At 48.8% G+C, this 23,887-nt stretch overlaps 1 protein-coding gene across 1 annotated transcript in view; it reads right to left on the bottom strand.

Annotated features, from left to right (window-relative positions):
• Positions 1-2,150: 2,150 nt before the first annotated feature.
• UNC5B (unc-5 netrin receptor B) overlaps positions 2,151-23,887 on the bottom strand; it is a 139,392-nt gene continuing 117,655 nt past the window's right edge. Inside the window, 9 exon segments of the mRNA XM_020994623.2 lie at positions 2,151-7,755; positions 9,256-9,437; positions 10,080-10,244; positions 11,860-12,009; positions 13,996-14,229; positions 14,529-14,697; positions 16,051-16,138; positions 17,581-17,970; positions 21,123-21,317. Of these exon segments, the coding sequence (XP_020850282.1) occupies positions 7,590-7,755; positions 9,256-9,437; positions 10,080-10,244; positions 11,860-12,009; positions 13,996-14,229; positions 14,529-14,697; positions 16,051-16,138; positions 17,581-17,970; positions 21,123-21,317 (1,739 nt within the window). The 3' untranslated portion in view covers positions 2,151-7,589.

The following is a 23,887-nucleotide window of genomic DNA, read 5'->3' as shown; positions in this document are numbered from 1 at the left end:
GACTTCGGAGAGCTGGGGGGAACGTACCTCCTTCCTCTGTAGAGAGGAGGAGTTCCACAGGGGTCACAGACAATCAATGTGCTGGTTTGCTTTGCTTAACTTTACTCTTATCTCCCTATTAAGAAAGAGAATGGTTTCCAGTGACACATTTCATTGTCAAAGACAAAGACAATTTATGAGCAGAGGTAGAAATAAAAATGGAACCCAAGGAATGGCATCTCCCTCCACTCTTGGCCTCAGGCCACTGTCTCTCTCACCCAAGATGGCCACTTTTGTCTATTTCTCGGCCAGTGGGGTGGAGGTCATGCACAGCTACTTGCCCCATTCCAGGTGGCCAGGCCATGTAAGTACCCGAGTTGACGCCACTGGGGCCTCCTCATCCCTTCTACCTGCTCCCATGACAAACATGACCATCATCGTCAACAATATGGTTGCCATCACTGCCACCATCATGAAGGGCATCACCACTTTTCAGGGCCCCACCGGCGACACCAGCAACCTCTACCTAAATACCACCAGACCCCACCAAGAATACCAACAGCTGGGCAGCACGAGGTAACCCTGCTTCCACTAGCAGGAATACTCCCAAGAATACCAGGATAAAACTGAATGTCTCAACCACCATCACCATCGCCAACGTGGCCACCACTACCAAACAGAAAAGGAGGCCAAATGAAATGCCAGTCACCTCCTCACCCAGACAGGGCTTTGTTTATTGAGGTATCCCTGATGTGTTTAATCCAGCTGCTCTGGTCATCCTCCCCCTTCCCCGACTTTCTCCACTCAGCCTCACCTCAAGCCTATTTAGGCTGCTATGTTTAAAAACAGACACTGCATTGAGCTCAGTGCAATTGGCTGAAAGGGACCTTGGGAGGTCATTTCAGCCAGGGTCCTCAATTTACAGAGGGGGAGGCAATCTATAGTTACTGGCACAATTTTCCCATAACCATACTTGCCTTTAGCTGTGGTTGGGTGGCAGTGTTAGGATTATGTGGTGGAATCCAATCTTTTGAATGAGAAGCCCTTTGGCTCTAGTGGGGAGGAGGAGGAGAGGCCCCAGGGACTATAGCTCTGGGGAGAGTGGGAGGGGCAGGTGGGCCCTGAGGCCTCAGCCCCTGAAGTTTTCCTGGTTCTCAGGACATATCCAGCCTGGGCAATTGCCAGCTCAGTCATCTAGGCCTATTATAGCATGTCTGCTCCTTTCCCTGCTCTGGCCCCAAGCCCAGATACTTCACAATCCTAGACACCCTGCCCTGGGCACTCCCTGCTCTAGCCCCAAACATTCGTTCCTGGTAAGCGGCTTCTCACTTAGAGCTAGAGGGAATCCGTTTGACAACACATGTCCAACAGGGGCCACCTGGCTTTTTAGTGGAGCATCTCCCAGGATGAGGGCTTCCCTGAGGCCACTCCCCACCACCTGGAATATTGCCTGGATGTCTGTCCCTTCCTTCCCAGCTTTGCCCCAAACTCACCTTCACCAAGACTAACCCCAGCTGGCTTCAGTCTCCCTGGCATACCATATCCCTGTGGGTTCGTTTTGCCCTTTGGTTGCCCATTCTGTCTCTCACTGCTCCACAAACACTCCTTGCCTTTGTTCATACCCATCCCTTAGCTTCCCACCAGTCACAGCAGGGGAAGGAATGCTAGACTTGGGAAATCTGGGTTCAGTTTTAGACTCTGAGGCTAATGCTTTGGCCTTGGCCATTTATATCTGAGCCTTAGTTTTCCCACCTGTAAAATGGGTACAATAACCATTGCATTGCATATGATATGGTGTGGTATGGTATGTGGCATTGCATATCTATGGAAACCTGAGTTGTTTTTCCAGGCCACCATCCTTTAAGGCTTAGCTCCAGCCCTGTATCCTGGAGGGAGCCTTCCCTGACCATAACAGCCCTTGGTGCCCTCCTTCCTCTGGCACTTGAATTAGCATACTGTTCTATCCTAAACTGGAGAACCCTGGAGGTCAGGGGCTGTTTGCTCCTTCTCTTAAGCTCTCATATTTGTAGACCTTGAGGAGAGGAGACGTTTGTTGATTGACTTAAGGGCCCCTTCCCCTTTCCCTGTGTGGTCAGGTGGGGAAGGACAGCCTATGGCAAGAGGCCCAAATGTTGTGTTTTAATGCGCCAAAACAGAAGTTGGCAGCAAGATTCACCTGGTTTCAATTTTTTATTAGACTAAGAAATATAATTTATTGCATAAAAATTAATTTTGTTACAATAGGAATGCTAGATGTTATTTACAGGTTTGGAGTTTACAGAAGAAACCGCTGCAGGTTCAGGGGCTGTCCTTCAAGCCCCTGGCCTCCCTCTCCCACCCCCTGCCACATATAAATAGGAAAAAAAGATGCCCACTGAGCATAGCAATTGGCCCTTTCTCCGCGGAAAGATGTTCTCCCCTCCTCAGCCCCTGGAAGCTCCCCTCCCCCTGTGTGCCTGCCTGCCTGCTCACTGGGGACACAGGTAGAGCTGCTGGTCCCTCCTGGGGTCTAGAGAGGCCCACTCGTGGACCCCAGAGCTCCCCAAGCCACTGGAGACAGTCCCAGAGAAGACAGACAGAGATACAGAGAGGGGCAGGGAGATGGAGAACAGAGAGAGACACACAGCATACAGAGGGACCGATCTCATGGTCCGGGGGGACAGAAGCAGACTCCAGACATAAGATGTCCAAACTGGGGACAAATAAGTGAGCATACATCGTATGTAGTAAATAGAGGACAGAAACATACAGACACAGATACAACACACACAGACACCCACACACCATACGCACGTACACACCCCTTTAGGTGGTGTCAGAAAGAGTTGGGAGAAACGCTGAAATCCATCCCCTGCCCATAGCCCCCTTCCCAGTTCTGCTGGATCAGCAAACCTTATTGATGAGGAGCCCAGCAAATCCTTTATGGGGCCTATTTATAATCTGGAGGCACTATCCACGCTGGATCTGTGCTCTGAACCTCTCCCACAATTTGTAGGAATCAGGTAGACTCCACTCTCCATTCAGGGCTGGTGTAGACACGTCTCCTGTCATCCCAAAGCCTCGGTGAGGCAGCTGTGAGCACCACAGAGCCACAGGGGAGGCGTGGTCCATAAAAAGAGCAGAGAGCGAGGTGTTTGGGGTCAAAGAAAAAGGGAATGGAGGAGGAAATGGGGCTGCAAAGCTGAGGTTACTGGTGGCACAGGAGTAGGCCCTGGGGTTTCTCCTCAGCATTTCCCTTGAGGATGGCAGAATCATTGAACTCAGGAGCTAGAAAGGGGAGCCCAGAGATTATATCGAATCCAACATCTTTGTTTGATAAATGAGGACAACCAGGCCCAGATCACTGGGTGCAGGAGCATAGCCCTACAGTTGGAAGGCCATTGAGTTCAGACCTACCCTTCCCCCCATTACAAAGACAGGAGCTGAGGCCCAGAGAGGTTGGGACTTCTCTTGGGGGTGCCCAGATATTGAAGAGCAAGGCTTGCATTTGGACCTCATTCCTCTGACTCCAAATCCAGGGGCATGAAGAAGCAAGACTAGGATGTAGGTCTTCTGACTCCAAATCAGGAGCTCTCTTTTTCCCCTATAGCATTCCTAGTCAGCCCGCTCCATCAATAAGAGATGCAGTGTGGCACCAGAGGGAGGACTTGGAAGTCTGAGGACCACCCTGGGTTCAAATCCTGCTTTGCTACCTGTATGATGTGGGGCAGGCCACGTCCCCTTCTCTGGGCCTCCACTTTCCTTAGCTGTCAAATAAAGGGGAATCTTTTTCTTTGGGCACTCATTCCCTGAGATTGTTTTTCAGTTGTTTCAATCATGTCTGACTCTTTGCAACACCATTTAGAGTTTTCTTGACAAAGGTACTGGAGTGATTTGCCATTTCCTTCTCCAACTCATTTTACAGATGAGGAAACTGAGGCAAACAAGGTTAAGTGACTAAATAAAGGTCACAAAGCTGATAAGTGTCTGAGGTTAGATTTGAACTCAGGTCTTCCTGACTCCAGGACTGGCACTCTATCCACTGAGCCACCTAGCTGCCCTAGTCCCTATGACTGCGCTCTTCCAATGTTCAGTCTGTCTTGAAGACAGGCCTCCAGCTAATGGCTAATATTTGATAGCTAAACCCTTGAAAGGTCTACCCAGAGACTTGGCGATAAAGGTGGAAACTACACCTAGATGTAGCTCATACTGCTTGCTTGACCCCAGAAGAAATGAGGCCCCACAATGGCACCATGCAAGATGGTTGCCCACACTATCCCCTTCTCTCACACTCAGTTGAATTGCAGGGCACCTCTTTTTTCCTTTAGGATAAACAGCCTGAGTCATGATATGCTTGGACCCTCAATGGCTGCCACTCCCTCTGCCAGAGCCTTGGCCAAGAGTCCAGCTTTTGCCCCATCTCGGCTTAGGGAAGAGGCCCCAGAGGAGACTTTCCCACTCTCATTCCCTTCCTCCCCCTTCCCCCTGCTCCACCCAGTTGTGAGAACCACCATAAAGCCTCCAGCTCACAGCCTCAGATGCCCAGTGTGTCCTAGTAAAAAGAGCTGCCTCCCAAATGAACGGTATTTTCAAAGCCACAGGGTCTGCCTGGGTTGTTCGAGTGGATTCTCAGCAACCACGTGATGACACATGTCCCTGCAGGTCCCTGGATAATAGCCAGGAGTAGCCCTGGAGGAGCTGGTGCTTAGCTCCCGGTATGGGTTAAGGTGTGAGGTTAGAAATAGGAGCTGGTTATTAGCCTGTAAATAGCAAATACCAAGTGTTTGCCATGGGATGGGGCCAGCCAGGGCAAGACCAGTGCCCCCTCAGGAGCCATGCCTAAGAAACAGGACTTTGTTCTCCTTCCCAGTCCCACACCTCCCCTTTCCTTTGTCTTCCTACCCTTTCTACCCCCTCCCAGAAATAGAAGATGTGTCCTGGGATATACAACTGGGAGCACCAAGCCAGTTAGGGGAGCCTCACTTCTTAGCCCCTCCTCCTGAATCAGGTCCCACTGGCTCTTCCGCTAAGGGATGTGGGGGAGGGGTTTCCCATTGTGCCAGGCTCAGCCACAAGGAGGTAGATAGAGCACACATGTTGCCTCAACTTCCATGTCTGTTACAATAGCCCACGACTAGTCCTGAGGCTTCCATTCAAACTTCCTTACATAACAGCACCTAGAAGAGACCTCTCTAAGGATGGGGGCATCGCCATTAGAGAGGAGTTGGCCTTTGGAAATGAGACCTGGGAAAGCAGAAGCGGCAACTCCTAGGCTGGCAAAATCTGACAATGCCACCTGTGCCTTGGCACTAGCCCTCCCCCCCGGCCCCTCCAGAGGGGCATTGCTGGATTACAGGACCCGGGATCCAAGATTTAGAGTTAGGATGAACCAGAGAGGTCATCCAATCCAAATCTCTCCTTATATAAAGGAAAAAATAGGGCCCAAAGTCATACAGGTAGGAAGTCCGAGCTGAACCCAGGGCCCCTGGCTGCGTATGGGGCACCCTTTCTACTCCACTACACTCTCCTTAGGACAGGCAGTACCCTTTTCTGAGGACCTGTGAGAAAGATGGAAAATCCCTTCTAAGGGCATCTTGTCTGACCCCTCCCTCCTATTTCAGGAAAGGATTACTGACTAAGGTCCAAAAATAGGAAATGATTTCATCATGGCCACACAGCTAGTCACTGGCATCACCAAGACTGGAACCCAGATGATGCCTAATTTCATGCTTTTCACTCCACCAGGAGGCCTGTCACACACTGGTTCCATACAAGGGACAGCGTTGCGTGCCCCATTCTCCGTGGAGGAGGGGGGCCCTGAGTCACAGCTGTTGGCCTCGCTCGGCTGGTCCAAGTGGCCAGCTCTGAGAGATCCCTAGCTACTGACCTCCCAAATCTGGCTTAGCTTATGACATTCGGCCTGCTTTGGACTCCCCACCATGTGCAATACACACTGGGTTTGTTTCTTTTATTTTTTCTCCCACATACCTAAGCCCTGATTTTGAGAGCTCATCCTTCATCTGGGATACAGGGAGGACAGAACAGTGAGTAAGCAGCCACCTGCAGTTCCGCCCCCGTCACGCATGGCTCATGATGTACACCCCAATCTCCTTTGCTACTCTGAGCAGGCTGGGCTGTCTTTATTCATAAGTGGCTCTGTCACCGTCCCTTCTCAGTCTCGTAGACATTTTGGTTCTTGAAAGACCTCAGGCATTGACATCAGTCAGGCCACCAGCCACAGCTCTCCAACTGAAAGGTCAGTTTCCAACGGCACCTCCCCTGACTCCAGGTTATTATTACCAAGCCCAAGGCCAGCCAGGATGGTGGGTCACTGCCCAGTATCCAAAAGCGTGGTCTGGGATGTGAAGCCTATAGCATCCCTCCTCTTACCCTTGCTGGGCACTCACAAGGTAGACAGATATGCTTCTGGGGTGCCGGGGAAACTCTGGGGCTCCTTTCAGTTACTGCTTCTTCCAGACTCCGAGGCCATGGGGCATTTCTAACTTCTCCATAACTCCCCTTGGTCTCCACTCAGGGTCAGATTCCCATGCTATCCCATTCTCCTCCCCTCCCTCTGCTCAGGAGAAACCTCTCTTTCCTCCTCTCCTTAGACCCCAGAGAGGGGGGATCATTCCTAGGCTCATCTGGAGATGAGCAAAGCCAGGAGATTTAGCCTTCTTGTTGTCATGTATCTCTTCTGAATTTACCCCAAGCTTGATTTCGGAAACAAAAAACTTTTCCCAGCCCACCTCTACTTCTCTCCTTCCCTCCCTCCCTCCCTCCCTCCTTCATTTCTGTGCTGTCTGTGACTTTGGTCCATACCCCCAAATTCACACACTCATCCACTCAAGGAAACAGTTTTTAAATCTTTTTTTTGTTTGTTTTTAGTTTTCTTTCTTTTTTTCTTAAAAAGGACTCATCCAAAGATCTGGATAATAAATCGTTTTGCGTTTCCTAAGAAACTGGGTTTTTTCCCCTCTTTTTTTCCTTCTTTGTGGCTTTTGTGGTTTTCTTCTTTGACCTTTTAATTGCCATCTATGTAAAGCTCTCTCTCTCTTTCTCTTTTTGACAGAAGAAAGCAGTTTGTCTAGCTCATACTGGACTTCTTCAAAGCATAAAATCATGTTAAAGGAGGAGAGGAGGGCAGGGCATTGGGAGGAGAGAGAAACCCATCATTAAAAAGAAAAGAAAAGAAAACCCAACCCAGAAGCCTTAGAGAGAACCCTGGTATCTGAGGGCTGTGGGAGCTGCTGTGCATATATGTGTTGGTAGGGTGGCGGTGGAGGGGTCACCTCCCCCTTTGACTGAGACTCTCATTATCACAGAGCCGTCCATCCCAAGATCCCTGCGGCAGCAGGGTTGGGGCAGGAAGAGACAGAACCTGGGGATGGGGGAGTCTAGGCTCTCTTGTCAATGGAGCATGTAGATTTCCTAAGGCTGGTTATGGTAAGTGAAAGTGGGAGGAGGAAGAGGAAGAGAATGGGGAGACCCCTGTCTGCAGTTGTGGGGTGAGATGGGAGAGGACATCTCCCCATCCCCAAACTCACCCCTTTTTTTCCCTGTGCTCTCATCCTGTCCTGCCCCCTACAGTTCCACCCTTGCTGTGTCCATGGGCAGCATCCAGGGTGGCATCAGCAGTCACCGTCTGTGGCCATGACGACCAGCATCTCACTCTTGCCCATTTCTTCCAAGGCACTGGCCAGGGTGTTGAGGTCACCGTCGTCCTGGTGCAGGGACTCCCACAGGTCCAGGATCACCCCCGTGGGGCTCGCTTTGGTGGCAAAATAGTTCAGGTACCTGGGATTGATGGAAAGAGAGAAGTATTGGGTTCCTCAATGGGAGAAAAAGCAGTGGGGGATGGCGTCAAAGTATGGCAGGAGGACACATGGCCAGGGGCTGGAGTTGGGGGACCTAGGTTCAAATTATGTGACCATCAGCAAGTCACTCCATTTCTGTGGCTCAGTTTCCCCATTTATAAAGTGATGGTAATAACAATTTATACCAACAAATGAGATCATGTTTACAAGACACTAAAAAAAGCATAACACCATAATTATTAATACATTATTTATATCATGTATATTAATAATTATCTCAATATGTTGATTATCTCAATTCATCAACAATTCTGCAAGCATATATTGAGTGCCTACTATGTACAAGGCGCCAGAAATACAAAGACAAAAAAGGAATAGTTACTACCCTCAAGGAGCTTCCATACACCTGGGGAGACAGGACAGGCACACTGAAGTGGAAGTACTACGTACGTCCAAAGTAACACAAACTAATTTCAAGAGGAGAGAAACTAACAACCATGGAGATCAAGAAAGAGATACCCTGCAGGAGATGCCACCTGAGCTGTGCTTAGGGGGAAGCCAGGGATTCTATAAGGTGGGGGAGTATATTCTGTACAAAGGTGTGGAGGTGGGAAATGAAAAACTGTATATGGAGAAGAGCAAAGAGGCCAGTTTGGAATGTAGGCTAGAAAGGCCCATGGGAGCCAGATTGTGGCTAGTATTAAGAAGCTGGGGGAGGGCAGGGCCAGAGTCAGTTTCCCAGACTTCAGGTTGGAATCTGAAAACACCACACCTGTTTTTCTCAATTACAGTTTGAGGATGTGTGTGTGTGTGTGTGTGTGTGTGTGTGTGTGTGTGTGTGTGTGTGTGTGTGTGTGTAGGGGAGGGGGTGCCTTTGTGATTTGTGAGGGTAAAATTGGGAGAAGTCAGCAATCATGAAGGGATCAATAAAGAAACAGGGGAAAGAATATAGAATCAAAATTTTGGAACTTAAAAAAGCCTTAGAAATGATCTCCCTAATTTTACAGATGAGGAAGCTGAGGTTTAGCAAGGGGAGGTGACCTGCTCAAGGTCACATAGCTACTATATGACCTTGGCAGGGCTGGGATTCCAGCTCAGGTTTCCTTATGCCTCAAACAGTATTCTTTCTATCATCTTCTGCTGCCTCTATTATATATACCACCATTTTCAGACAAGAGAGAATGCCACCAGGCTATAAACTCCTCCACTGGATTGTAAGCTACTTGAGGGTAGGGACTTTACCTTATTCCCTATAACACAGTGGCTTGCCCAAAGTAGAGGCCTACCACTTGAGGAATGAGCTCGAATCCAGCCGAGGCAGGTTAGAAGAGAGTCAAAGATAATCCAAGCAACAAGGAGATGAGATTGGGTTAGGGGTGCAAGGAGCCAAAGAACCCCTTTGAATGAGGTTGAGTATGGCCGTGGTTGGGAGGGTGTGCATGTGGGGTACACGGGAGAGCAGGAAGCCATGGACACTCACCGATCCATAGACAGTTTCTGGGCCAATAGCCTCCAATCATTTCCCCGGGAGTTGGGAGCATCGAGGCTATTGCAGATCTTCTGCCGGATGGACAATGGGATCTTGAAGGCGTAGGGTCCCAGCTGGGTGGTCACTGCACTGCTGAGTGCAGAGCAGAAGTTGTCTAGGGAGCCAGCGACTGTCTGAGAAGGTAAAAGCAGGTAGAAGAGGTTAGGAAGGGCAGAGGGTCCCTTCCCAACACTCTGATAATTTTGAGATCTTCCCTTTCTTTCTCCCATACCTTTAATCAATACATTTATTAAGCTCCTACAATGTGACAGGCGCTATGCTGAGTGCTGGGGGTACAAAAAGAGGCAAAAGACAGCCCCTGCCCTCAAAGAGCTTACAGAGAAAGCAATGAATGCCATAAGCAAGTTGACTGGCTACTGATGTTGACATAGTCCACACTAGACTGTAAGACCCTTAAGGGTTGGGATCAAGCCTTACAGATTTCTTCTTTATGTCTAATAGCTAGTATGGTGCCTTGCACATTGGAAGTGGGTTCTTAATACATGTTGGTGATGATAATGTTGAAATTCTCTTTTCTTCTGATTTTCAGTCACTATAAACCCTAATCTTTATATTTTCGGCAACATTTTGTTCACCTCTCTGTTGTTTATTAAAGGAAAGAGACGATCTGTCTCACTGGGGTCCCAGTTGGGCTGGACTTGCCAATGTTGGGATCACGGATGGTCTTCCCTGTGCCTGGCCTCCCACAGCTTTTCAGCTGGGTGGGCAGATCCCCCTCTCAGGAAAGAAGGACCCAATGGAGGACAGGCACTTACCTCGGCCAATGTCGTATGCAGCTGGAATATCTGGCCTTCCCCTTCCACTTGCCGCACACAGACCTTGCAGGTGAATTCTGTGGAGGCCAGGCTGTATCTTTCCAAGGTGAATGTACAGTGCAGGGCCTTCTGGCTGCCACTCCAGATGTGATAGAATGGAATTTCCTATGGAAATGGGGAGCGACATGTGCAGTCAGATTCCAGCAGCCTCAAAAGACATGTGTGCCCTCCCTCCTCCTCTCTGCCAACCCAAAGTAGGGGCAATGATAGAAAAACATATACCTCACTATAGCTAGGACCCGTGTCTGGTTTCGGGTTTCTCAACCTGGGTTCCTCACTTAGAAGAGGTGTTCTTAACTATTTGGGGGGTTGAATAGATCGCCTTGGCAGACTAGTGAAGCCCAGCAATCCCTTCTCAGAACCATGTTTTGTTTTTGTTTTGCTTTGTTTTGTTTTTTGCTTTTTTGGGGGAGGCAATTGGGGTTGTGACTTGCCCAGGGTCACACAGCTAGTCAGTGCTAGGTGTTTGAGACCAGATTTGAACTCAGGTCCTCCTGACTCCAAAGCCAGAGCTCTATCCACTGCACTACCTAGCTGCCTCTCCGAATCATGTTTTTAAAAAGTTGAAAGAGATGCTAAATTTCAGCTAGAGGTTAATGAAAATAATGAAATAATTTTCCCATCCAAGTTTTGAAATCTACACATGGATCCATTGGGAATTAAGAACCACGGCATTAGAATAATATTTTACTGGGATTATCAAACCTTTCTGGGGTTGGGGTTTCCTAAAGCCTACACTGCTCCCAACTTTTACCAAATCCTTCTTAGGCACAGGAGAAGTCCATCCATCATCTAACCATCCCTCCAGAAATGAAAGAGTGAAAGGAAATTTTTGCTCGTGTAAGTTCAATTCATTAACAAAATGTCAGAGCTGGAAGGGCCCCAAGAGCTCATGTGGCCAACCCCTTCCTATCCCAGAAGAGGAAATTGAGATTGGGGAAGAGATCACTTGTCCAAGGCAACACAACTAGAAAATGGCACACAAAAACCAGGAACAAATAAATGCAAGTAATTCAGAACTTAAATCCAAGTCTGCTCTATATGAACAGCTACTTAAAGACTCTATATTGTGTATTCCACCTATTTTTTCCCATTTCTGCTTCCTTTCCCTCTTAGTAGCAATGACCAACCATGATTTCAGAGGCAATGAGGAAGAATGTTGCCCACCTCCTACCAGAGATGGACTCCATGTGCAGTATGAGACACACCTGTTGTGGACATGACCAATATGGAAATCTGACTATGCATATTTGTTACAAAGGGTTTGTCTGTCTGTCTGTCTTCCTTTCTCTTTCTTTCTTTTTTTGAGGGGGAAGGGAGGTGAGAGGGAGAGAAAACAAATACTCGTTCATTGAAAAAAAATCAAATTTGTTTTAAAAAAAGAGAAAGGGCTTTGCAAGTCTGTCAGCATTCCAGAAATATCAGCTCTTACTGTGATTATTGAAGAGACATCTCTACATGGAGAAGCAGCCTAGTATAGCAAAGACCTGGGTTCAAATTCTGCTGTGGCTGATTACTACCCTTATTACCTTGGGCAAGTGACCACCCCTCCAGGCCTCAATTTTCTCACCTGTAAAATGGATGTGTTGGACTAGATAGCTTTGGAGAACCCATTCTGGCTCTAGATCATGGCCCTCAGATCCCGGAGCCCAAGGCCCTCTCCACTCTTCATCAGTAGCCACCCTGCACCACCCCCACTCCCCCAGGCCAATCTCCTCACCTGGTACTTGGCCAGCAGTTTGCTTCTCCACAGGGCATGGGGGATATCGTGGATGGAAAGGCGAAGGTTGTGGTAGCTGTCCTTAAAAAGCAGGGGCTTGGGCTCTTCCAACAGATACCCACCTAGTGTCTTCTCCAGCTCCAGCACCTCCTGTAGGGCACCCAACAGGGGAGCTCATGAACTGGGCCATCTCCCCTTAACCTTGACAAGTCCTAGCAAGGGCCAGAGGGGACTAGGAAGGCACAAGGAGAGGGTCACCCAGGACAGACTCACAGAAGCTCAGCCCAGAGAAGGAGGCAGACGAGAGAGGAGCTAGGTTAGAGAAGGCAGAAGAGGGAGGCCAGGGTGGCACTAAATGCCAGACTTGAGATAAAAGATAAGCCTGTGATCTCAGGGAACCCAGGGAGAGGACAAAGATGATTGTGAGCTGGTGCAGGGAACAGTTACTGATTTGTGAGGAGAAGCAGTAGAGGGAATCCACAGAGACAGACTTATAAGGGAAGAGATAAAAAAGAACAGAGTTAAAGAATGACCTCAAAGAGGTCATTACATAGAACATTACATGAGAACATTACATAGAACATTCCAGATCTCATAGAGGTTTCTGAGACCAAGGTCAGTCTGGTCCAAGCTGAGCTGGGTCAGCTAAGATCTCCCACTAACTCAAGGAGGTTAGTTAATGTTTCATGCAAATAAAAACACTCAAGTGTGGCCCTTAGGGTGTTGTCTCTCCTTGTTCTCCAACCCTGGACTCTGCTACACTCCTGATGGTTTCAAGGTCATCTCTGGGTCTCTACTCGCCCACTCCCTCAGCCTGGGAGAACTGTAGTCTCTCTTCTCTCCCTGCCTCCATTGTATCTTTCAAGACCTGAGCCATGTGGGACCAGCATCCTCCCTCACTGCAATTATCTAGTTGTTTCCCCTAAGTTTATCTTGTCTCCCCTTCTAGGTTCTGAACCCAAAGGCTGGGATATCCTCTTTCCCCAGCCTCTCGTACAGGGTTCAGCCCCAGCAAACATGCTAAGTGGGTGGCTGATTGTTTAGAGAATGAGAAAGTACAAGGGTGGATCCAATAAGGCAACTTTCAATCTGTTCTTCCTGCAAGGTCCCGTGGAGCTCACATTTTACAACAGGGGACTCAAGGCTCAGCGACTAGACCATGGTCACACAGCGAATGTAACTCCAGGTCTCTCCTGACTTCTAAGTGTGGCTCCATTAATTGAACCAGAGTAGCTGTTGGGCTCAAATGTGCTAATGTATGTAAAGCAATCCAAAAGGACCAGGCAAATACCTTTTGTTGTTATTAAATCAGCTCTGACTATTTAAGCATAGCCCTGGTCATGTCACCCCTCTGCTCAAAAACACTCAATAGTTCCCTACTGTCTACCAGGTAAAGTTCATACTCCCTAGCCCGACATTCAAGGCTCTACTTTGGGCTAGGCACCACATACCCAATTCTTCAGGTAAACTGAGCTACTCAACATCCCCTAGAACAAAACTGGGCACTTTCCTGACTCTGTGCCCTCATTGTTCCCTGCATCTGAAATGTCTGCCCTCACTACCTGGTTAATTTCCATTCCATTTTAAAGACCTGACCATAATTGTATCTCTTCAAAGAAGCCTTCTTGGACCCCCACCCACACTTCACAGTTGGCCAGGACTCTTTCCCCTGAGGGACTTCGCACAGCCCTGTATTTAAACCTCTCTAAATGAATGTACTTATCATTTCCAAGCCTGGCTTCTAGTTCAGCCATGACCTTTTTATTAGAGGGTGGGTTGGTAGAAAAAATACTAGAGGACTAACAGAGAGAAGATATGTTGGAGGAGACTACGTTATCAGTGGTATAAGTATTTTTGCATTCAAGGTAAGATAGGGATAAGGATGAAGTCTCAAATGTAAGTTCGTTGAGGGTTGGGACTTTTTTATCACTGTATCCCAAAGTATCTAGCACAGTGCCTAGACCTAGTAAGCATTTAATAAATGGCTTTGTTTATTGACATCAGGGGAGGGCCAAGATGGCCCTAGAGGAATTGGAAGGTACCATGTTGAGTATACAGGGGAAGGCTGGAAGGTACCATGAAATAGGGCTTGAGGAGACATAAAGTGTGGCCCCAGCCTGGTAAGCCCCAGCCTACCTTGAGCACATCAGGTGTGTCTTCCAGGCAATAGACCCTGAGGCTGTACTCCAGAGAGGTGCAGAGTGCAGGGGCAAAGATGGCCAACTGGAGCCGTTTGGTGGCGGAGCGGGAGTAGGACTCCCCCATGAATACGTAGGTGCCCAGCTGGTCCAGAAGGATGTGGCAGGACTTGGCTTCCAGCTGGCAGTAGCAAGGGGTGTTCAGGGTCTCCTCATCTAGAGTCACGACCTCCTGCCAGGAGCAGGGTGGGAAGAGCCCAGTGGAGCACAGGTCAGATCTAGAGATGTGTGGGGCCTCAGGCTGGCTCCCTAACCCACTGGGCTCTGGGGCTGAGGGCCAGGTTACAACAGGAAAAGTGGCTGGTGAGCCAAAGAGGAGATGACCCCTCTTCCAGGAGCCTTGGAGGGGTGGGACAAGTAACTTAAGGGGAGTCCCCCACTCCCCCCAACCCCAGGGAAGGGAATGGCAGTGACAGAGCTAGCTCTTACATTAGAAAACCTGCTTTGGCCTTCTCCACTCTTCCTCCTTACCTCCCAATTCCCTTGGTGGGACTGAGTCTTCAGCTGGAAGATCCAGTCACTGGAGCTGACCTCAGCACAGTGGGGGACCGTGAGGATGACTGGGCGGCACAGAAGCAGCCCTGTGGGCCCACAGGTCACCATGGGGCTCAATACTGTCTGGGTCCCTTCTGAAGGTAAGCTAGAGAGAGGAGGAACAGGGAGAGACAAAGATGAAGCTTCTTGCTCTCAGGGAGAGAGAGGGATCCTAAGCTCCAGACAGTCTTCTTCCAAGCAGGAACAGAAGGAGAAAGGACATTAACCAGCACAAGGCTGTAACTCTGGGAGCAATTCCTGACTCTGCTACCATCTTCGAGGAGACCTTCATCCCCTGGAGCCTCAGAATGTCTTCCGTGTCAAACGGGGGAGAATAACTCTACCCTCCCATCTCAGTGTGAAGACTGTGGGACAGAAGCCCAGCACTGCCTGACACACCCTTCATTACCAGCAAAGGGACTGATGTTGACCTATCCTGGGACCCTAGGCAATGACACCTGCCTGGGACAATGGGTGCAGCCTACGTGGAGGGGGGAGGGAGGGAATCCATGCGGTTACTGCTGGGGATGGAGGATGGGGGCGACTGCTCCCCAGTGATGCTAAGCCCCATCCAAACTGATCGCTCAAGGGTACCAGGGGAGGACAGAAGGAGGGAGAAACATGGAAAGAGTACCCATTCCAGAATCAAAGGACTCGAGGTCAAATATTGTGTCTGTTGCTCATGAGCAGGTAACGTGGAACAAACCACTTGACCCCCACAGACCCAGGTTCCTCATCTGTCAAATGAGGGGGTTTGACTAGCCAGCCTCGGGAGCCCTTCCCAGCTCTTGGGTCATAGCTTTCTCTCTTTTGCCTCATGGCGATTACCATAATCTTGCCTAGGCAGAGAAGGGGGCTTCCTAGGGACAGGACCCTTTTTCTTTCCATAATTCTGTGGTTTGAGGGGAAGAAGGGCTGATCTGCTGAAGGAAGCCAGGGGCTGCAGGGTATGATTTGAGAGACATCAGGAAAGGCTGCAGTCCTTCCTCCCTCCCTCCCTCCTCTCCCAGACTCCCTCTTCTCTTGTCCAGTGGAAGCCCTGCAGTACTCCACCACCAGTGACTCATGCCTTTGGCTTAAGAAGTATCAGGTTTTTGGACATGTAAATGCCCCTGGGAAGGGTGAGGCATCGGGCCTGTACTTATGAGTCACTCACACCTAGCTGTGGGAAATCGTTTATTCAGATCTTTTCCTCTTGACATCTGGCTGAAATCTGGGCATTCAGGAAATAGGAATTTTGATGGGAGGGAAGAAGGAGGGGGCATTTTGGAGCAGATGGCCCAGCTTGGGAAGAGAGGGCAGGACCAAGCAGGTGCCACCACGAGGGGCCCTGGGCTTCTTGGGGTCAGCACTTGGCAGCAAGGATGGGATGACAAAAAGGGAAGAAAACAGCAGGAGGGGCCAAGGGTAGCCCTGAAATGGGGGAGTGGTCCTGGGGGAGAGGGCCTCAGCTACTCACGGGGTGCTCTCCGCCTTGTTGATGAGCAGGTACATCTCGTAGAATTTCCCCTGGGGGATGGCCCCGTTGGGTACCAGCAGGCTCACCCCTGGAGGGAAAGCGAGTTCAGTGGGGGGAGGGGTGGATAGCTAGTCAAGGGGCACAAGCCCTGAAGGACAGATAGGCTGCTCCCTTGACCGATGCCAGGGATGAGATGCCCAGGGGACAGATCTCTGATTGGGATGGAGTGATAGAGTCCAGTGGAAGAGGAAAGCTGGATCTTCAGCCAAAAGACCCAGCTTTGCTGCTAATCAGCTGCATGACCCTGGGCAAGTTACTTCCCCCTTCTGGGCCTCAGTTTCCTTAAAATGAGGGTAGACTAGAGCACCTCACATTTTGTGAATCTAGCTTCTGCCACATGTAACTAACATCTTGGAGTCAGGAAGATCTCAGTTCAAATTCTACCTTTACTTATAAAATAAGGGAGCTGGCCTTGGTGGCCTCCAGGGTCCCTTTCAGCTCTAAAGATTATGAACCTAGGATTCTTGTGCCAGGGACAGGGCCAGCAAGAACGAGATGCAAGCCTTGTGTGACACAGTCAAGTCCATTGAGGCTTTGACATTTGGGATGAAATCCTAGCGCTACCATTTACAGTCTATGAGGCTGAAAGAAACACTTCCCCTTTCCGATCCTCAGCTTGCTCATCTGTAAAATGGGGATACTAACACACTACCTACTTCACAGGGTGGTGGTGAGGAAAACTATAAAGAGCTATAGAAAATGTGAGCTATTATTATTAGATCCATCCAGCTCTAAATGTTTATGACTTAATCACGCTACATGGAAGAGCGGCAGCCTTGTGATTTATCATGAAAAGGCAGTGAAGTATATGCTGGCTAAAGTGCTAGACCTCAGGTTAAAAAGACCAGGGTTCAAATCTTGCTTTTCATACTTACATACCTCTCCTCAACTGTAAATTGGGGATAATAATACCTATATCACCTACTCACAGGATTGTCGTGGGGCTTAAATGTATGCAAAGCCTAGCTCAGAGTGAAGAACACAGGTTCTGAAGTCTGAGGACTTGGGTTTGAATCCTGCCTCTGCCACTTAACTATCTGTGTGACCTGAGGCAAGCCATTTAACCTACATTGTCTCAACTTCCTCATCTATAAAAAGAAGAGGCTGGACTCATTCCCAAACTCCTCAGACTCCAGAACTAAATCTCTGTGCTCTGTTATAAGCGCTCTGCAAACTCTAACATGCTATCTAAATGTCGGCTATAATTGTCATCATTTTTACCACTGAAGGGCATAGTGGAGACCATAACAACAGGCTGATCCAAAGGGAAGGGAAAAGGGGAGAGGAGCCAAGGCATGAGGGGCACAGCCACAGGAAAAGGAGGCAGGATGAAGGGAGTAGGGCAAAGGAACAGAGCTGAGGGGGGGGGTATGCCCTCCCCGGGGGATCTGGAGGATTCTGCACGGCCCCACCTTCCCAGAACAAGGTGCTGCCCTGGTAGGGCTCTAGACACTCTGGCTGGGGCCATACCTGTGCCAGGAATCGTGAGTCTCCCCCCAAGGCAGCCAAACGTCCCACTGGCGCAGTTGCTGGGATCTCGAGGCAGCCCCAAGTGCTGCTGGGAGCCAAGGCTGGCATTTCGCAGGTTAAGGAAGTGAGCATCTCGGATGCCCTCGCCCGGGTAGGTGCCCAGGGGCAGGACTCCTAGCAGGTCGGCTCCGTCGGGCAGACCCGGGGTGGATGACGTGGTGGATGAGTTGTATACCTTAATCTTCAGGCTGGGCAGGGGGTCGAGCAGAGGTGAGTTGGTCATAGGAATCTTATCGGAGGAGTCCTGCAGGGCAAACACGGGCCCTCGATAGATGCCTGCACTGGCTGTAAGGTCAGGAGGCACTGATGGGTGCAGCAGCTGTGGATTGTCTGCAAATAAATACAGAAATCAACAATTAGTCAGTTGATAAGCACTTATTGAATATCTACTGCATGCCAGGCACTGTGCTAAGCACTGGGGATATAAAGAAAGGCAAAAGACAGCCCTGCCCTTGAGGAGCTCACAGTGTAATGGGGGAGACAAAATGTAAACAACAATATGCAAGCAAGATATATAAGGGATGAATCAGAGATGATCAGTGGAGAGTATTAGAGAGAATCAGGAAAGGCTTCTGGAAGAAGTGGGATTTTAGCTGGGCCATGAAGGAAGCCAGAAAAGTCAAGGAACAGAGATGAGAAGGGAGAGTATTCCAGGCTTGGGGGACAGCCAGAGATAATGCCCAGAGCCTGGGAATGGAGTGTGAAGCCAGCGTCACTGGATTAAGCACGTTCAGGGCACTGTGCTGGAAGCTCAGTGATGGAATGGGATGTGATGAAGTAGTGACTGGAACTGTGATTTCATTGGCATAGGGAACTGCCAGGTGAGGAAAGGCCTTCTGCCAGTGCAGGCTGGCATCTTCTTGGCAACTTATAGCCTTGGAGAGTTGCTGAGACCATTGAGAAACTAAGTAACTTACTTATGATCACTTAGCTAGCGTGGGTTAGAGGCAGGTCTTAAACTCATCTTCCTAGCTTCATGGCTAGCTCTATAACTAACATGTCCCACTGCCTATGAGCTGGGGTATACAAAGACCAAAATAGAATATTCTTTGCCTCCAAGGACATTCCTTCCTATTTGGGGAACTCAACATGCGCACAGATAAGTCTAATACACAAAGTGCTGGTTACATCATCATCACTACCACCATCACCATTGTTCTCATCCTCATCATCGTCATCATCACCATCATTGCCATCATCATCATCATCATTATTGTTATCATCATTGTCATCATCATCACTGTCATCATCATTGTCATCCCATCACTGTCATTATCATAATCATTGTCATCATCATTGTTAATGTCATCATCTTCATCATCATTGTTAATGTCATCATCATCTTCATCACCATCATTGTCACCATCATCATCTTCATCACCATCATTGTCATAATCATCACCATTGTCAGCATCATCACCGTCATCATCATCATCATCATCATCATCATCATCATTATTGTCATCGCATCACTGTCATTATCATAATCATTGTCATCATCATGGTTAATGTCATCATCTTCATCATCATCATTGTCACCATCACTGTCATCATCATCATCATTGTCATAATCATCACTATCATTGTCACCATCTTCATCATCATCTTTGTCATCATCATTGTTATCATCGTCATCATCTTTGTCATCCCATCACCATTGTTGTCATCATCATTATCATGCAAGGCAGGGAGTTAGGGGGGTAAAACCAGAGATCAGATGAAGTGTTTTAGAAGTATTTGAGGAAGGAGAGGACATTATCAGCCAAAGGAGATGGAACTAGAAGGTGTGGCCTGGGACACCCACTCTTTCACCTTATGTGCACTGATTCCTTCTCCCAGGAGAAGGAGTCAGAAACTTTTAGAGGCCCCTTAACCTAGTCGCAATGAAAAAAAAAATCCCATAATTTCAGACCCAGTGCCAGCTTCCTCATTACTCAGTGGCTGCCTCCTCAGTGAAGCCCTCCCTGGATGATCCAATGGGCATTCTTCTCCATCTTGAATGGACTCACTTCTCACTCAATCCTGCACTTATTACACACTGTCTCATTGATCTCTTAGATTTTTGTCATGTATTTCAGTCTTATATCCCAACCTTCTCTGGGATGGGCAGGGTGGTGGCTTTTCCTATTATAGTCAGAACTAGCATTTCTACTTTAAGGTTTGCAAAGTGCTTTACCAACATCATCTTATTTTATCATCACAACAACCTGGGAGGCAGGGGCTGTTACCACCCCCATTTTACAGATAAAGAAAGGAAGATAGACAAAAGTTAAGTGACTTGTCCAGGGTCACTTAGCTAGTAAGTATCTGAGGCTGGATTTGAATTCGGGTCTTTTTTGATAGCACTTTGTGATGGCACCCAGCTGTCCCTCTTTGCAACCACCCATGGCTCCTGGAACCAAACAGAACCAATCTAATCTTTCTCCTCCAACTATCTTAGAGTGGGACATAGACTTTTTTTAAGTCTAGACCCAATTTTACCTCTGTAAGGGGCTTCTGGTATGTGAAGTCCATCCATGAACGTAGATCAGTAACTCATCTGTAACTTACAGCCTTAGAAAGTTGGCCTGAGACTTTAAGTGCCTTGCCCATAGTCACAAAGCTAGAATGTGTCAGTGGCAGGACTTGAACTCGGGTCTTTCTGTCTCAAGGCTGGCCTTCTAGCCACTATCCTCTGCCGCCTCCCAGGAAATATCCTCATAGTCCTGCCTGGCTGGTGATTGCTGAGGGAGGGAGGCCATCCTCATGAAGGCCTTAAGTGGATGACATAGGAAGATCAGTTAAAATAACTGAAAATGTTCAATCTAGAGAAGAGAAGATACAGGGAGGATGTGGTAGCTGTACTCAGAACGAGGGGCCATCATAGGAAACATGGCATTTCTTCCAACACAATGTAAGCTCCTTGTGGGCAGGAACTGCTTCATCTTTGCCTTTGTATCCTCCGCGCCTGGGACACTTCCTGGCACACAGTAGGTGCTTAATAAATACTTTTTGATGGGCTGATTAAACATTATCAGGATGGGCACTCGAGGACTCCTCCAAAGAACCTCTGGTGCCCCTATCAGATACCTGGTCCGAGTGGACCACGGAGACAAGGCTGGTGTTATTACAGTTGTGGCAACATTTGGGTGCCCCAAGAACTCAAGCTCCTCCTTGTCTCTCAGCCTATTTCTCCTTCCCACAAACTCATCAGCTTCTCCCTTGCTGGGTGGTGAGCTCCCTAAGATTGGGAGCAGGTAGGTCCGTCAATCACCAAACACTTATTACTATTTACTGTGCCAGACACTGTGCTAAGGGCATCTAAGTCTGCATCCCTCCCCAGCTCTGAGTTAGCCCCGGGCTGGGCATACAGCAGGTACTCAGTGGTTGTTTGCTAATAGATTCTAAACAAGGCCTGGCATACCCAAGTCCACCCTGCCTCCATCTTGGGATTTCTTCCCTCTCTGAGGGCTGGCCATTGCTTCTCCCCCTCTCCTCCTTACTGTGCCGGGCCGTCTTGAAGTTAACTGGGTGGAAGCCACCGGTGAGGGCAGCGGATGAGTCCGTGATGTCTGTGTCAAAGTCACGGCAACTGCGCCGGTACACCACCACTCCAACGGCCATGAGGATGACGATGAAGACGAAGATGGCCACCACCAGGCCTGCGTAGAGAGCCACGTCCCCTGTCGCTTCCATCACTAGTGGGAAAAGGGAAGTGGGAAAGAGTAAGAAGGAGAGAAGGTAACGTGGAGACCCCCACCTCAGAAACCCGAGCAATACCCCCTGGCTCCAACCTAGAGCTCTACACTCATGGAGGCAGCATGGGGTACCAGAGAGGGTGCTCTTTGTACTTGGAATCACAAAGGTTAGGGTGCAGATCTTGCCTCTCATACTTACTAGCTGTGTGGCCCTGGGTAAATCACTTAACCTTTTTGAGTGTCATCAGGGATGACACACATCGGCTCCTCCAAAGAGACCCTGGAGCTCCTCTCCTGAATGGAGAATGGGGCCTCATCTGTAAAATGGCCATAATGATTGCACCAACCTACTGGGATTGTTGTGGAGGGCTCTAATGAAATAGTGCATGAAAATTACTTTGCAGACCTAAAATGCAATACAAATGTCAGGTATGATTATAAGCAGGAGAGGTCCCAAATGGCTAGTTTTACACGGTATAAAGGGGATCCCGCCCTGGTCCTCCACCCTTTCAAAACTTTCAACTTTGACAGGCTCAGGGGTCTGCCAGACCAGGACAGGATATGTCCAGTAAAGTAAGCACTAATAATTTCCAAACACCATTCCTCTGCATTCTTTTCTTCTATACTGACCTTTGACAGATTGACAGGCCAGAACAAACAGTCAGATCCTTCTTCTATGAATAAGGAAACAGATCTTGGAAGAGGAACATGTGCATGGCTTAGCCAAGGCCACGTAATAAGTTATGGTGTCCAGACTTTTAGGCCTGGTCTTTTTCTGTTAGACCATATAACCTGTCTAAGGTGCCTCTGGGATATAACCCACTCCTCTGGCTGTTTCTGAGCTCCCATGTTCAGGAAGCAAGATGGACCCATAAGAGGAGATGGCAAGAGAGGAGGAAAAGAAGAAGGCCATAGCCCAGAACCTGAGAGGCAGAAGGGAGATGGAGAATAATGCAAGTGAAGAGTGGGTGAACAGATAAGGAGGGATGGTGAGAGGCAGCCCCCTTCCCTTCCTTTCCCTGGGCTGACAGCTGTGCAGAAGGTCAGCTAGCTTAGGGATGGATGAGAGGCAGGGGCTAGACTAGCCAGCTGCTGTCACCAGCTGGGAACATCTAGGAACATCTGCATCCAGCCATCCAGCCTCAGGAGATCCTGAGATAGGAATATCACCTGCTTTGCCACCCTAGTAGCTGACTCTTCCCCACCTTTCTTCTAGGAAGTTCTGAGGGACATCTTCCCATTCCCCAGCCTTGAATGGGATCCCACCCAACCCCTGAAAGGGGGATGATTAGGCTTTGCCTGATCTGGTTCCAGGAGGCCATGAGATGTTTCAGGATTGGTCACATGCCTGGGCCTTTCCTAACAAGACTATGATCTATCTAACTTTGGGTTCTAAGATAAGTAGATGCTGTCCCTGCCATCCAAGAGACAACTGGGGCAAGGTAGAATTCTTTTTTTTTTTAGGCAATTGGGGTTAAGTGACTTGCCCAGGGTCATGCAGCTAGTAAGTGTCAAGTGTTTGGTCTGAGGCCACTTTGAACTCAGGTCCGCCTGACTTCAGGGCTGGTGCTCTATCCACTGCGCCACCTAGCTGCCCCACGAGGTAGAACTCTTAAATATTTCTGGGGAAACAGATGCCGGGCTTTATCTACAGCCTGCTCCCCCCCTCTCTCTGCTTCCTCTCATCATTTCTCCCAGTCTTCTCCCTCATTTTATAGCTCTTTTGCCCAATGTGTTTGAGTTAGCTGTGTGTCACATTCCCACTATTAGACTGTAAGCTCCATGAGGGTCAGCACACTGCCTTATCTGAACTTGTCATCTGCCCCAATGCCTAGCAAAGGGCTCTGCAAAAAGAAGCTATTGAATTGAATTCTCTGACTCAACCCCTTCTAACTGTATGACTCTGGGCAAATAATTGGAGGTCTCTTAGCCCAGTCTGCCATCTGTCAAATGGGGATAATAATAGCGCCTACCTCACAGGGTTGTCGTAAGGATCGGATGAGTTCATCTATCTTTGAAAACTTTGAAGGGCTATAGAAATGCTGGTTATTATTAGCTATTATTCAATGGCCTCCAAGGTTCCCTTCCAGTTCGCACCTATGACCCTCTGACTTAGGGGACAGTGAGCTTAGTCAGGGCAAGGACCATGTGTCACATCCCTGACCTGGCTCCCCCCAGCCTCCCCAGTACCTAGAATGCAAGAGATGCTCAATGAATCTCTGTATAGGCCAATAGCTTGGCTGAGAGGCTGGGGCTCCCTGTCCCCCTCTGCTTTGCCCGCCTCTTAGATGGTTGCAGAAGTGGGAGCCACCCTGGCTACCTTCTACCTGCCTTCTCATTCACTGTATAACCCACTTGGGGCCATTTGCTCAGTGATTTACAATCTCTAATTAGTCAACCTGGCCTCTCCCCCTCCCCCAGCATTCCCCCTCCACCCTCCTCCAGAGAGCTGGGGGTCGTTCAGCATTATTGCTAATTTTATTACTCCAGAATTATCTGGGAGCTGTAGTTTAATTACCACAGTAGTATTTGGCTATTGCTGTTTTATTAGCCTTGGTGTTATTACTGTG

This window comes from Phascolarctos cinereus, unplaced genomic scaffold (genome assembly GCF_003287225.1).
Source record: "Phascolarctos cinereus isolate Bilbo 61053 unplaced genomic scaffold, phaCin_HiC Scaffold_3;HRSCAF=262, whole genome shotgun sequence".
Classification (NCBI taxonomy): domain Eukaryota; kingdom Metazoa; phylum Chordata; class Mammalia; order Diprotodontia; family Phascolarctidae; genus Phascolarctos; species Phascolarctos cinereus.
The sequence above is the reverse complement of the archived record's forward strand: the minus strand, read 5'-3'. Positions and strand labels throughout refer to the sequence as shown.